Source organism: Camelus bactrianus, chromosome X, assembly GCF_048773025.1.
Source record: "Camelus bactrianus isolate YW-2024 breed Bactrian camel chromosome X, ASM4877302v1, whole genome shotgun sequence".
Classification (NCBI taxonomy): domain Eukaryota; kingdom Metazoa; phylum Chordata; class Mammalia; order Artiodactyla; family Camelidae; genus Camelus; species Camelus bactrianus.
In genome coordinates this window covers 102,696,938-102,712,108 of record NC_133575.1, presented here as the reverse complement: position 1 = coordinate 102,712,108, position 15,171 = coordinate 102,696,938, and the positions used below count along the sequence as shown (strand labels likewise).

Below are 15,171 nucleotides of genomic sequence, written 5' to 3'. Positions count from 1 at the left end.
CTTCACCAGTGTCTTTTTCCATGTAGATATGGATCCTGCCTGCCCAAGCAGGGTGCCAGCCCCTCAAAGGCGTCTGGTCTTACAAGTTTCTAGAGTCTTCTCAGAACCAATCTCTGCACCTAGCAAGTGGTCAGAAGATACTGCTTGCTCCATTGCTCTAAAAGGAGAGGCTCGGGGCAAGAAAGGAAAGTTACTCGGTGAGGTCTAGGCTGAAAGACAGGCTGAGTTTGTCCAGCAAACTTTTAAGAGTTTGGAAGCAGTCACTAACATTTAAAAATCAGGAGATTTCAGATATAATTCTAGGCCTTTTTTCCCCCCCTGGGAGACTGCCCATCAGGTGAATCTGTAGTCTTGCAGGCAATAAGCATTCAAACAAAGGTAAAGCCTAAAAGACCTTTTGGAGGCTGGGGGTCAATGACTCCTCAGAGAAAGCATGACTTCTGCTGAAGGGAAAGTGTAGTAGTCACTTTCGTAGATATTGCCCTGGAGGCCTAGAAGCAGGAGCCATTAGCTCTGCTTGGGGGAATCTATGAAGGTTTTCCAGAAGAGGTGATATCTCAGCTGAGTCTTGATGGATGAGTATGAAGGATCTGTCCAAAGAATGGAGGGGACTGAAAAGGTGTTCCTAGCAGGGGCAGGGTAAGGGTGTGGGCATGATGGAGAATGATGACATGTTCTTGTGGGGCAGAGCACAAGATACAGGGCTGGAAAGGGCCAGGAAGAAAGCTGGTAATGTAGACTCTGGCCCAAGAGCCAAGATTCAGATCTGGGGGATGACTTGGGAATTGATCTGGAAAGCAATGGGGTACCAAGGGGGAGAGGGGCAGGGTTAAGCAAGCAGAGGAGGGACATTGTTCAGGTGATGTCAAAGGCTCACTCTGATGGCTGCGGGAGGGCTGGGCTGGGTAGGGGGAGAGACTAGAGGGCTGCAAGACAACCACCCACGCTAAGGGAGGAAGCCTCATTGGCACATTTGGCAACCAAGGTAGCTCCCCATGAGGCCGAGAGAAGGGCCCTCAAAGCTGAGAGAGTGAACCTGACTCGACTAGTTCTTGGCTTGGAAGACACTAAGTACATCCTCTGTTCCCTCTGCCCACCAGCGAATGTACCCCAGGGCCGGATCAAGAGAAATGCTTCCCCTGGGAAAACCAAGCATACCGTGAATACATTCTATCTCAGCAAGCCTTTGCACATGGGCCTTACCCAGTACGCTAAACCCTAAACTCTTTCTGGCTTGTCTATCCCCCCTTCCTCTAGGGCTGAGCAGTATCTGACACCTAGTAGGTGTTTGATGAACATTTATCAATCTGAAATAGGGACACTCACGTGGGATTTAGTCTGAGGCCTGATATTTTTCAGTCTTGGTTCAGCCACTTCAAGAGCTCCGTGGCTGTAGCCCAGCCATATAACTTCGGTGAGCCTCAGTTTGCTTATCTATTTTAAAAATCACTAAAATTTTCTAAAAGTATGAGAGTGGACCTGGAAGCCCTTTGCAAACGCTTAAAGTACTATATGCCCAAAAGCAGTCCATGGGTAAAATGAATACTATTTAGCCACAGAAAGGAAGGAAGTGCTGATACGTGCTACCACCTGGAGGGATCTTAAGAACATGATGCTAAGTGAAAGAAGCCAGACGCAAAAGGCCACATATGACATGATTCTTTTTATATGAAATGGCTAGAATTGGCAAATCTGTAGAGACAGAAAGGCGATTGGCTGCTGCTAGGGGCTGGGGGAAAAGGCGATGGACTTTGATTGCTTAATGCGTTTCCTTTTGAGATGATGAAAATATTTTGGAACTAGATAGTGACGGTGGTTGTACACCATGGTGAATGTACCAAATGCCACTTAATTGTACACTTTAAAATGGTTTAAATGGAAACTTCCATGTATGTATTTTATCACAATGTTAAAAAAGTCCCCCCCAAAGGGCCAGATAAGGGTTAATCATCCTGAGAAGTTGTTGAGTCTTGCATTCTACACGTGGTCCCTCACTCCATTTTTTGGCATTCAGAGAACTTACAGAGTAGGTGTGTTTCCAGCGCAGAGGGAGGGAAGGAGGAGCTTCGGGCCATCTGAAAAGGGAAGCTGGATGGTTTTTGTTTTGTCGATTGCCAGTTGTTCACCCTGTTTGTATTTAAATGAAAGGAGGCTTTGAAGTGAGAGCCGCCTCAAAGCAGGGCTTGGGGTTCCTGCCTTGTGTGGTAAAGTTCAGACTTGTCCTGATCTGTTTCTAGCCAGAGGTTACTGTTTCTGGTGGAAAAGGCTCAAGTTTTGGTTAATCATCCATGAACAGGAAGAGCCGGAGTTAACTGGGGGGCCAAGAATGAGTCCCCCCTGAACTTGGTGTGAAAGGAAGCTTTCCCTGATTTTGGGCTTCAGAGTTTGGAAGTACCTTTTTCTCACTTATGGTGGCTGGGTTTCATTTTGTTATTAATGTCAGTTGCATCTATTCTCTTTGGTAAAGAACATCTTCAAGTAAAATGCATCAGTCCATTAAAGTTAAAAGTGCTGGACTAAGCCCTAGCAATGCCTTGAGGATCTGATGGTTATCAGTTTGAGGAAAACCTGGACTATTTGAAAGTCCCTCGAAATGGCAGGAAATTCATTTGCAGTTGAGTTTGCATATTTAGAAAGACTCCTCTCCTAGTTGCAGAGTTAAATGTTCTGCCAAGCCACAGAAATGGGAAACTGTAAGTCCCACTTAGAGACAGGTCACAATCTGTCTGTTTATACTGATGATCTCCAAGAGTTAATAAAATGTAGAAGAGTCTGCAGTGGGCTTTCAAAACAACAGTTAGCTAGTTTCTACAGCTCCTCACAGCCAACCAAGTCAACGGGGTTTACAAACAACAGTGGAGGAAGTCTCAGCAAACCCTATGAGGGCGATAATTGTAATGATGGTTCATATCTTCACCCTATGTAATTTTATGGGAATTGAGAGTCTAGCCAAATAATAAGTTCCAGCCCTTTTTATCTGCCTAGTTCCCAGCACACTCCCGAGGTGTCTGAGGCACTTCTCACCCTAACCTGTTACAGCAGATTGTAACAATAACAACGGTAATGACAAGTTCCCAATCTGCACAGTTCCCTTCATTAAAGGAGCCCAGGGAGCTTCAAAAACACTCATTAATGGAATCTGACAAAGCTTAGAAGGTGGGAAGACTCACCCATTCCCAGTTTTTTGGGGGCTAAGGGGAGACCGGGTCCCAGAGAGGTGTGTCTCTCAAGAGACTTGAAGAGGGAGGGGAACTAGGGGTCCTGGGCTACCTTTGTTCCTTGCGACCTGGGAGTCAGGTCCTGGGTTCTGGAACCACCCCTCGCCCCCAAAACTGCATGCTATTAGCAAGTCACTTCCCTTCTCTGGGCCTCAGTTTCCTTCCGTGCAGCAGGGCTTGAGCCAGAATGTTTCCAAGGTCAACCCTGACTTTGAACCATCGCCTGGCGGTGGAGGGCGGGAGGGGGGGAATTGTTTCTCCCGCTTCAAGGTTTGGTCAGACTAGTAGCACAGCCAGGCGGCGGCGGCGGGGGCGGGGGAAGGGGAGAACGCCTGCCAGGGTTCCAAACAGGGCGATGTGCCACAAACACCGTATGATGGAAAGCAGGTCTGAGAAGGCCAGGTGACGCTCTAGGGCCAGCTTGGAGTCCCAAGTCCCTCTGGTGCCCGCAGCGAAACAATGAGAGTAATGCCAGTGTTTCCCTCCTCCGAGCCCCGGAGCTGGGCGGTTAGGAGGGTCCTCCAGGCTGCGGGGCGGCAGCGGCGGGGAGGGGGGGGGCGGGGAAGCGGAGGTATCGAGGCAGGAGGGCTCAGTCCGGCTTTGGCCCGCGGGCAGCGGGTCAGGTGGCCGCGAGCAGAAGGCCTGTGACTCGGACATGGGCTTCGGAACAAGTCCCCAGCCGCTCGGTCCCCCGGGACTCGGGCCTCTCACCCCGGAGAAGTTAGCCTTTCCTCTCCGGGTTGGGGGCGGCGGGCAGGCTCACCGCCGCCCGGGAGGAGGGAAGGAGGGAAGGAGGGAAGGAGGGAGGAGCCCGGAGGGGCGTGTTGCGCGAGGGAGCGCCGCGCGCCCGGTGCGGCCCCCTAGGAAGTGGATTTGGCCGCTCCGGATCCAACCCCGCTTCCAGGTTTTCTCCCGTCCCGGCCCTGCGTGCTCCCGCCCGTCTCCAGCCCCCCCGCCGCCCGCCCCCTCCCCCAGAGTGCCGCCCGCTGGGCCAAGTTTGTCGAGCGTCGCCGCGCACGCCGGCCAGTCAATCAGCGGCGGAGCTGAAGAGGGCATAGCCGTGCGGCCGAGGGCAGAGCGGGCCGAGGGCAGAGCGAGCCGAGCCGAGTCGAGCCAGCGGAGCGGACCAGCGCCGGGCAGCCCGAGCCGCGCGCCGCGAGCGCCCGCCGCCGCCGCCGCCCACGCCCTCCTCGGCCCCTGCGTTGCCTGCCACCTTCCCCTCGCCCCTGTCCCGCCGCCGGCCAGTTCGCCCCGATCGCTGCCCCCGCGGAGCTCCGAGGTCACCGGCCCGCGCCTCCGCTCCCCTGGGCCGCGCACCGCCTCCACGCCCTCCTCCTCCTTCTCCCCCGGCCGGGCGCCTGGCACCGGGAACCGTTGCCTGACGCGCGAGGCCCAGCTCCACTTTTCGCCCCGTGTCTCCTGCTGCTGCTCTCCTCCAACTCCTCCAACTCCCTCGCCCTCTGACTCCGCTCGCGAGCCCCCGACACCGCGCCCGCCCGCCACTTTCCGTCCGGTCCCAAAGGTGGGAGCGCGTCCGCCCTGGCCCGCACCATGGCACGGCTCGGCTTGCCCGCGCTTCTCTGCGCCTTGGCCGCGCTCAGCGCCGCACTGCTGGCTGCAGAGCTCAAGTCGAAAAGTTGCTCGGAAGTGCGACGTCTCTACGTGTCCAAAGGCTTCGACAAGAATGATGCCCCCACGCACGAGATCAACGGTAGGTGGGAGCCCCTGGGAGGCGAGCGCCGGGACCGGCACTCCGGAGAAGGGACCTCGGAACCCCTCGCGTCTCCCGCGCGGGACGCAGGTAGCCGAGAGGGAGAAATGGGCAGGCGCGCCAGAGGGAGCCCAGGCGCAGAGCGTTTACCACGGCCGCGGCTGCCGCCAGTGCGCCGCTGGCGGAGGGGCGCCCGCGAGTTGCCAAGTGCCACTCCCGCGCTCCGCTTCCATCCCCCACCCCCTCCCGCGGTCTCTCCAGTCCCAGGAAGGACTCTGGCCCGCAAAGTGCGTGTCACCGGCTCCCTCGCCTTTTCCGGGTTATACTCCTTACTGGGCTCCCCGCTTTGTTGTGTGGGTGGCGAGCGGCCGGGTGGGGGGTGTGGGGGTCGCCAGTAGGGGTGCCTTCTAGAGCTTGCCAGATTCCGGGCAGCGCAAAACGCAGACCTTGAATTAATGTTTCATTGATCTTTAAAAACCCATTCCCCGTCACTCTCCCACCGCTGACATGGATTAGGAGTTTGAGTGGGTCCAGCGGCTTTAGAAGTCGCCTTTAAAAAGCAAACGACTCTCCACTCCTCCAGATCGTGACTTTTGGGAACTCTCCTGCTTCCCGGAAGGTGTTGGACGAGGAGGGTATTTCCCCCCCTTTTTCTTCTCACCTCACTGTAAGGGTTAATTGCACTTTAAATTACAAACCTTTGAAAGGACTGATTACAGGAAACCCGAATCTCAGTTTGGAGATGGTTATGCAAATGGAGACGACTTAGCCTGTGAAAAAGTTTACCGGATTTCGGCGCTGGGGGTGCGTGGGGTGTTTGTGAAAGCCCTTCTTGGAGCGCTGAGGAGGCAGCTTTGCGGCGGGTGCCCTTCGCCCCTCTTCGCCCGGCGGGCGGTGGTGGCGGGGCGGGTCCCCTCTGGGTTGCACTCACTCATTCGCCAAGGCCAACTGTTGCGCGCAGCCCCGCGGGCCGCGCTGGGGCCAGCGGCGGCGCAGGTAGCCTGTTCGCCCCGAGGGTTCAGAAAGAACCACGAATCTAACTGGCTGGTGGCCAGCATAACCTAACAGAGAAATGAGCGATTCGAACCCCGGGGGCCAAGCCTCCATTCCGAACCTTTCATGGAAGTGAGCAGAGCGCGCCTTTGCCTCGTGGTGTTGGTCACCCGGGTGGGGCGGGCAGGGGGCCGGCAGCCAGCAAAGGAAATAGTGTAATTTCAACCAGGCACTTCCAAAGGCTTAGGAAGACTTGGGGGTCATTTTTTGGAAGGGCTATTAATAACCTTGGAGATTAAGTGCAGTCATCAATTACACATAAATTACAAAGGTAATTGAGGGAAGTTCCCGAGCACTTTCCGAGTGTGACCGGCATCTTTCTAGAAATAGAACCTAAGAAATCATTGGAGCAGCCTCGGAGCCCACGGCACCTTGGCAATTATCGGCTAACTTGCACGTTCCTGATCAGAAACTGTTTGCCCTTGGGCTGTCTGTTTTTTGGGGAGCTCCAGTAGGTCTTAAGAGCGGCACGATTTTATTGGTTATAGAGCCTTTAAAAAGCCCTCTTTCTTTCCTCTCTCCCTCCGGGCCCGCCAGAAAAAGTGAAGTGAACCAGCAGCCACTGAAGCTTGGGGGCTCCGCAGGTCAGACTTGGGGTCTTTGTGCCCTGCACGGTTTGGGCCAGGGCCAGCAGAGATGATTGGCGTGAAGGTTACAGTTGTCATTCCCACATTTTGAAGGGGTAGATGCAGCGCTGCACTTAATGGGGGTGTGACAAGTTTTCATCTTCTACTTCTGCAAACAATATGTGCTTTTGAGGTGGACTGGAGGCATTCATGGAGTGGGTTGTGATATTGCCCTCCTCACTTTCCAGCCTGGCTCTGTGCAGTCTCCTGTCTTCCGATGGCAGGACATCGTCCCCAGCCAGCATCTCAGGAAAAAGGAAGTTTGAAGGGTGCTCAAGGACAGTGCTAGGTGTCCCCTTTGATTGTCATGGTCCCCAGAAAACACCTGAGGAATATTTTGCATCAATGTCTCTCTGGTCATCTTCCTCCCAAAGATAGGAGAATTATTAGTGACCAGCAGCAGGAAATGGAAGCTAATGTGCTCACACCCAAAACATTTTATTCTTTTTGTCTTGTCCTTCATCTCCCTCCCAGGGCTGCTGCTTTTATTTCCCCTTTTGAATGACCTACTGGACTGCATTCTCCTGAGGAACAAAGGAAGTGCCTTTTTAGCTGGAATCCTTGGAAGACCACCAAGGACTTTAGCTCATGCAGTGCAATTTCGCACCACTTTCAACAATAACAAAAATGCATGACTGAATGGCTCAAAAATGTGGAGTGTTAGAGGCATTCATTTGAGTCTAGGACACTGTCACAACACAGACAGACCCAAGTAAATACCTTTAGACGGCCAGTATAGAAACGGGTAATCTTTACCATCGCCCTGGCCTCTCCAGATGCATACATTATCCTTGTCTTCCCTGGGCTACAGTCAGATAACTTTGGTCATTTTGGAGAGCATAGTCAATGTGGTGACTTGAATGAGTTAATTGCCAGGTACTTTCCTGGGTGGCGGGGGAAGGGGAGGATGTTTTCTTAAGTGCAGAAACTCCAGGACTGTGTTCCAGGCAAAGGGTCACAGGGTCTGGGTGCCTCGCCCCAGGCTTAGCCCAAGTTTAAGGTTTGACTTCCGACGGCCTTGCACTTGCCTTCTAGAGGTTTGAACAGGCGTTAAGAATACTTCACGCTCTTAAGGGCTCTCAGTCTGTTTAGATCATAATTAAGATAATTTGATGTGCTCTCAAGGGTGTCAGGGAGTACATCATGCTGACAGGGCCTCCAACCGAGGTCCTACATTGCCTGTCCGCTTGACCTCTGTACTTACCAAATAATGGGTAGCCCAGAGGCCATGATCAAAAGGGATCTTTAACACAAAGGATAGGGTTTTGTTCAGCTTTCAATGGGCATAATTTTTGGAGCACCTACTAGGTACAGTATTCTGTGCCCAGCATCTTGGAGGCAGCAAGAAGGACAGAAGAGCCTCTGCCACCGGGACCTTTCCAGGTAGTAGGGAGATAATCTGTGCACACACATGATTGGAATTCAACATGGTGTGTGATAAGTACTATGTGAGTGGTACAGATGAGGAGAGGGAGGTGCCTGGAGAGTTCCCAGGGAGAAGGGATTTGGGACTAGGGTATTCACTCCCTAATGGTAGTTCAGTAGTAAAAATAAATAATATTAATGATAATAAGAAATTGTAAAATCTTACCGTTCTCATTGTGCCTCCCTCCATAAGGCCAGGATAAAGGATATACAACAATTGGCCTTTTATTGCTACTCTAATCTTTGTTTGAAATTGTCTTGCAGGGTGAGGCAATTGGTAAGAAAGCTTCTTAAGCTTGTCAGAGGACCCTTCCACAGTGACATGGAATGATACCAAGGAGAACTTGGCATCATAGTTGCGATTTTGGAGTTTTTATTCTCCTGTTCCCATTTTTGTTCCTGAGCAGTGCACGTGTGAGCATGCACGCAGGCACATGCATACCTCAAAGGATTCTGGGAATCACGGAAACTCTGTTAGGGCTACACGGGAAAACCTGTGTTTTGGAGAGGTAGGAATCCTTTCTGATACTGAGTTAATGATTGCGTGTACGACACAACGTATGGCTTCAAGAACTGTATTCCCTCTTAACCTACTTTCAGTAGATGGGGTGGATTTTGCAGAGAACTGGTAATTTTTCTTTTCTGTTGAAATCATCAGTTTGGCTCCCCGTGTTTAACTTGAGAAGAGGCTCTCACTGAGCCACAGGGCCTGTCGGTATAGAAATCGTCCCATGTGGTATAGGAACTATGCTCAACAAAGAGCTTAGTAAAAGTTCTGGCTTATGCAGCTCAATCTCTAGTTAGAACATACAAATAGAAAATGTTTGATTCAGCATAATTACTATTTTCCTTTTTTATTTGACTCACATTGGGTTGCATGCAATTTCCGGATTAGCTGGAGACTAGAAGAATGAAAAAGGAAGTTTTTTTGTTGTCTCAACAAGGGAAACAACATCAGTGTTAATCTAAATCAGTTGGAAGCGAGTCTCTGGCTCCCCAATAACATTAACTGTTTTAGCACTGAGCTGGTTCCCATATATGTTCAGCAAAAGTGCATTTTGGCCTCATGAGAAGAGCGTGTAGCTGTTAAGTGCCTGCCCTGGGCCTGGTCCTAAATGGATCATCTCATTTAAAGTCCCCAACAACCATGTGAAGTCAGAATAATTACTATTTTCATCATGATCATCCCCATTTTATTGGCAAGGAAACAGTTAAAGGGATTTAGAAGTATATTCATAGTCTCACTGCTAGTGGCTGTTAGAGGTGAAATTTGAACGCAGGTCTTCTCTGACCCAGAGCATAGTCTGTGCTATGTTGTACAGAGAATAAAAAGGTATCTTCCCAACTCCCTTAGAGGCCTGGTTTAGGAGTATAAGCTATGAGAAGACTGGCATCTAACTAGAAAAAGACCATCATCACAGCACCATTCTGATGCTGTGGTAGAAAGATCCAATCATGTCCTTTGCCAGCAGAGGGTTGTACCCAGACAGTCTCATGTTAGCAGTAGAAGAAATATAAATTGTATTTCTTGGGCCATAGGGAGCCGATAATAGTTTCTGAGGAGGGGAAGGTCATTAGTCAAGCTGTTTGGAAGATAACTAGTGGCACTGCAAATTAAGGGTTGGTGAGGCAAAGGAGAGCTGTTGGTCAGGAGGCTGTTTTCAGTAGTTTTACTTGCCTTTGGTCTATTTCACCCCCCCCCCCGCCTCATTCCATCGGCCTCCTTTCCTTACAGTGGTGCTTTGCATGGAATCTTCATCCCTCTGCTTTGAACTTCCATGGTTCCAAGTATCAAGTGATAGTTTCATTGAGTCACTTCTGAACTTCCCAGGGTTATACGCCCTCTTCTCCTGAATTCCTTGCTTGAGTCAGATCCGTGGTCTTTGCACACAGCTGACTTATTTCATAGTGGTGTGTGCAGGCACGTGTGTGTGTATGTCTTCTTGCCTCAACTGTAAGCAATCTGAGGACAGATGGCAGCTCCTGGTATTTTGTGTGCCCTGTAGTCATAGTACCAAGTGCGATAGCGTGGTGCAGTATTTGTTAAGGAAGTGAGGAGGATGCCCTAGACAATTTTACCGCATTCTTTGACAGGACACCGATGCTATAATGAGATTATGCTGCCTTGATGATAGATTGTCATCTCATGGTCTCTTGGTCTCCTGGGCAGCCTTTGGGTCTAAACATTCTGAAGTGAAATAAATTTCAAGTAAATCTCCTAGAAATGTTGGTATAACTTGGAGAATGTTTTTATTCTTTGGGGGGAGTACTTGCCTTCACCACTTCATTAATAACCGAGTGCTATTGGGATTCTTCAGAAGGATTCTGAATTCTGTTTTTCTTCCTGCCTTGAGGTATACTTCTTAAAGAAACAAACAATTGAGGCTTTTGTGATTAGGCATTTTAGCGCAAATGTAGAAGAGTAATTTAACACATTGGATTCAGCACGTAGAGCTCTTCAGTGCACACCAGTTACCTTTTTAAAAATAAAATCTCAAGTTTTTTTTTACCAAGCTAAAGAACACAGGCTTAAGGATATCAGAATATTTTATATAAGCAGACACGCTAAAATGTGAACAGGTAAAAACTGGCATTTTCAATTCCGCTTGGTTAAACATCTGTTGCTTACTATAGAGAACATGAAAGTGCAGAAAATTCATGAAGCGATTCCATCCTGGAGGTAATTTGAAATATTATATTTAAGTTCTGATGCATTTAAATCAGCAATCTGGTGGGAGCGAGAAATCAAAGAGATCCATCAGCCAGGTATTCAACTTTTGAAAAAGAAACTCTAACAAATGTTAGAAATTAGGGGAAAAAAATTGAATGGAAGAGTTAAAAAAGTCAGTAACCTCCAGGAAGCCTGGAAACTATGTAAAAACATCTTATTGGAAGCCCAGATAAATGTGTGCCAGACATCAAAAAGACCAGCTGCTTGGGGGAAGAAAAAAAGAACCCGGCATGACGAACTGGCAGAGTAAAAGAGGCTGCTTCAGGGAAAAAGGCATCTTTCACAAAACGGAAAGAGTCTAAGGCAGGAGATGAGGGAAGTCCTCGAGGTATGGCAGGGCAGGTACTAACTGGAAATTAAGTGAGCTGAGAGAGAATTGGAGGTGAACCTTGCCAGAGATTGGAAAGAGGAGGGCCCATGAGATGATAACGGTGAAAAGGGTGGGCTGAGTCCAACCTCTCTGAAGAAAAGCAATAGGGCTTCTTGAAGGGGAAACCATGGCTGATGAACCTCCCAGAGTGGAGGGAAAAGAAGCAAGTGGATACAGGGAAACAGACATAACCTCGTTTAGACTTTCAGGAATTAGGCAATGGGATTCCAAGGCAAAGTCTGTTCCGAAAATGCATTTACTTTGAGATGGGTGGGGATGTTGGTTTATTTGAAAAGAGAAAATAATAGTGGGAGAGAGGGATGGGGGAGAGGGAAGAAACCCCCCTGTCCTCAATGGAGTAGTTTACACGGAGAGGCCATGGTTTCTTGGAAGGAGCCCTTCTAGCCTAGCTCTGTGACAGGTGAGAGTTGTCTGCTACCTTTGGTGAGTGAGGTTCTTTCTCCTGTGTTGGAAAAAATGGGGGAGGGGGGTGGCTAGAAGACTGGATTACATCAGGGATTCTCACCTCTAGCTACATGTTACAACCACCTGGAGAGCTTTTAAAATCTACTAATGCCCAGGCACCACCCCAGACCAATTAAATCATACTTTCTGGCAGTGGGGCTAGGTCATGGTAATTTTTTTAAAAGGTCCTAAAAAGTGGTGCTAATGAGCAGCCATGGTTGAGAACCATTGCCCTAGATGATCTCTGAGGTCCCTTCCATCTCTTGAGATTCTGTGATTCTAAATTTCCCAGTGAAATCCACAAAGTGTAATCTCAGAAGAGCTTTAATTTAGACTCGATGCATTCATGTTTTAATTTTGGCCAACGTGGGATGAAGAGGAAGGTCTGTTAAACTTGGAAAAAAATATTTTTTAATCAAGATGCAAGTATATGCCATCACCAGCAATGATTTGCTGAGGGTAGAGAAATAAGACTAGGACCTTGAGTGTACTTTGGAGAGAATTAGAAAGGAATCCAGTCTTGCTGTTGTTTATTGATTAAGTGTCAGTGTGCTAGGTGATATCTCTTCTCTTTCTCTTTATTGGTAAAATAAAAAAAATCTCTTTATCCCTTACTTTAATGTCCTCTTTGCCATGTGTTTATTCTCTTCAAGTATCTTATCAAGAAATAGAAGTACAGTAAATCCCTAGGCTTCTGGCCGGCACAACCATCCAGAACACAGCTGGGAATGTGGAAGTAAGCAGATAAACTAAATGATAGAAGCAGCTGTCATAAATGCATTCTGCTTGGAGAAAAGGCCTTCAGAAATGTTATCATCCGCAATCATTGATTGAATAGCTCTTCTATCAAGAGCAGAATGCTAGGTGCTGGGGATTCAAGGAGTTACTTTAAATCAAGTAACAGAATCAAGCTTTTGAGGCACTTAGATTCAAATTAGGTAGATAACATATGCCTTTAGGAAATATATTGTTTAAATCTTATATACCCCTTTTCAGATCAGCTTTTTTCGTATAGTAATGTGCATTTAAGAAGCTTCCATATATTTTCATGCCCTGATAGATTCCTTTTATAGTGCTGAATAATATTCCATTCCCAGAATGTACAAGAATATATTGTAGCAGTTCACCCACTGAAGGACGCCATGGTTGTTTTTACATTTTGTTAATTATGAATAAATATGTTATAAATAAAAAAATGAGATAGGTAGGATTTAAATGTGAGGTGATAAAAAGCTTAGGTTATCTACCTTTGCCATCCAGGGCTGATTAGAAGCAGCAGGTAGTACTGGCAGGAGAGTGGAGGGGTCAGAAAAAGGGATGATTTTTGAGGCAGACAAGACTTGACACCTGGGAGAAGTGAGGGATGACAGCGTGAAACAGGCTGGGGGCCAGAAGCTGATCAGGAGACCCAGAACTTGCTGATCCTTGGCAGTTTGAGACCTTTTAGGATGGGTTGGCACCTCTGTAACCCTAAAGGGCCCTAGTATATTTCAGAGCAGTATTAAATAATTGCATTTGGTATATTCTGATTTCAAAGTTCAGAAAGTATATTTTGGAAAGAGTGGATGTTATGTGAAATACAAAAATTGCTCTTAAAAGCAAATTACCTTTTTAGAGCATCTACTTTCCCACCAGTGCTGGGCCAATAAGGAGTCAATTCTATGTGTCACTTTGTCCTTTTCTTAAAAAAATAGGTTAAAGGCTGTATATTATTCCTTCAGTGGCTTATTCATGTCAGAGCTTTTGGGTGGTAATTTTGTTCATCTGCACCTTCTAAGTCCTCTAGAACATCCCAGGTAGATTTTGTTCCTACTGTTGTTACTGCCTGCTGTGCTCAGCTTGGGAAACTGTCATTCTGACCTGAAGTCACAAAATGCAAGTGTTGGTTTTTAGTTAGAGGTGACAGGTTTAAATATTTGAATATTGGTTTCTCTTTTAAACATTTACCAAACTCAGTAAATGTATAATCATATTTAAAGAAACACTAGAAGTTAAGGACAGGAGTGCTGTATTCAGAATGAGGACACATTTGATGGTCCTCATCTCTGAACATGTGGCTATTTGAAGCTTTAAAAAAAAAAAAGCCCTTCTCACCTGATCACACCTGATCCAGACAGTGCAGCTCGAGTTTCTATCACACTGCGAGGCACACGCTAGGTGTCTGAGACATGTTTGTGGTTCCAAAATAAGTTCTGGCATGATTTGTGACTTTTGTACTCGTTCTAAGAATGAGTATTTCTATTCATCCCTCCCTTTTTAAGTCAATTAATTTCTTTTCAGCTATTTAATTTATTTTAAAATTTCTAATACATTTCAGTCTCAGATGCCTAAGAAAGGAAAAAAGAAAGTGATTTTTTTCCCCTTTCTTTATTTTTTAATCCTAGACTGTAGTGTTCCTTCCTAGCTTGCTTGGAGGTGGGAGCTAAGTGTTTCATGTGGTTTATTTTAATCCTGGTAGACAAATGGTTACTGCTTCTGCCATTGTCTATTCCAGACATTAACAGGAACTCAGCTCTACCTGCAGATGTGCTTCTAGAAGAAAGAGCCTTTGCTCCTGTTCCTTGCTTTAACCTCTCCACCGGGTGCTTACGGCCCTCCTCTCCAGGAAGCTCAGGCTGGGCTCCAGGCAGGGTTGCTGTCTCTGTCTAGTCTAGCTGAAGGTCACCTGATCCCCCCCCTTATCCCAGCCATTCTTTTCATGCCCGTCCTTTCTTCTGGCAGCTACTTTGTCCATTGGCTGTCACAAGCCTCTGAGCATGACTTCTTTCTTGATGTTGGGCTTCTGTCTACAGGAGCAGACTGGGAAGTGGTTTCTTTTGGACTGCAGAGGTTTCTTTAGTTCTCCAAACCCTTGACGTTGGCATCCCAGCAAGCATTAAACCAGAGAAAAAATTTTTCCCTTCAGTTTTTTTTTTTCGGTTCCACCACATGGTTTGTCTCCATTGAGTTTTCAGTCTGATGTTTGGTTAGAGATGAAAACAAAGCAGTGTGTCCTTGCAAACTGCAGTGTGAAGCGTGTGGTTAACAGTTACTACTTGCAATGGTCCAGTCTGAGTGGGAGTATCATTTTTCTTGGCAGTCACTTCACAGAAAGTCCTGTTTCTTTGGTGCCAGAATAAGCAGTCATTACATTCCTTACAATTTATAGTCAAATTATTATCTACTATTGTTAAAATTGCCTTAATTATAGAATATTTCCCCATGCTAAGATTTTAAAAAGCAAAAATAAGACAGCTTTTCACTGGTGTACTTCAGAAATACTCCTTAAACATCACTGTCTGACTAGGATGTTGGAGGCCATGATAAGGAATGGTTTTTCATGTTTATGGGAAGAATTTTTTTCTAAAGGGTGCAGTGGGTTTGATTTCAACTGAATTTGAACTAAAGGCCCCTAGCTGGCTGGTTGGTTAATACTCTGCCTTATTTATCCCCAATTTGGAACTATTTTTCCCTGCCCCTTCAGGTCCAATGGGCCTGAATACATTCTGGGAAGAAGGCTTTACTGGGAGGTGGGAGGTGGATTGATCATTAAGCCATGTGGCTGTCTTGTATCTTTCAGATGGCCTTGTATC

At 47.6% G+C, this 15,171-nt stretch overlaps 1 protein-coding gene across 1 annotated transcript in view; it reads left to right on the top strand.

Moving 5' to 3' along the window:
* The first annotated feature begins 4,220 nt into the window (after positions 1 to 4,220).
* GPC4 (glypican 4) overlaps positions 4,221 to 15,171 on the top strand; it is a 100,772-nt gene continuing 89,821 nt past the window's right edge. Inside the window, exon 1 of the mRNA XM_074358839.1 lies at positions 4,221 to 4,929. Coding sequence (XP_074214940.1) covers positions 4,770 to 4,929 — 160 coding nt within the window. The 5' untranslated portion in view covers positions 4,221 to 4,769. The remainder of the gene's footprint in view (positions 4,930 to 15,171) is intronic.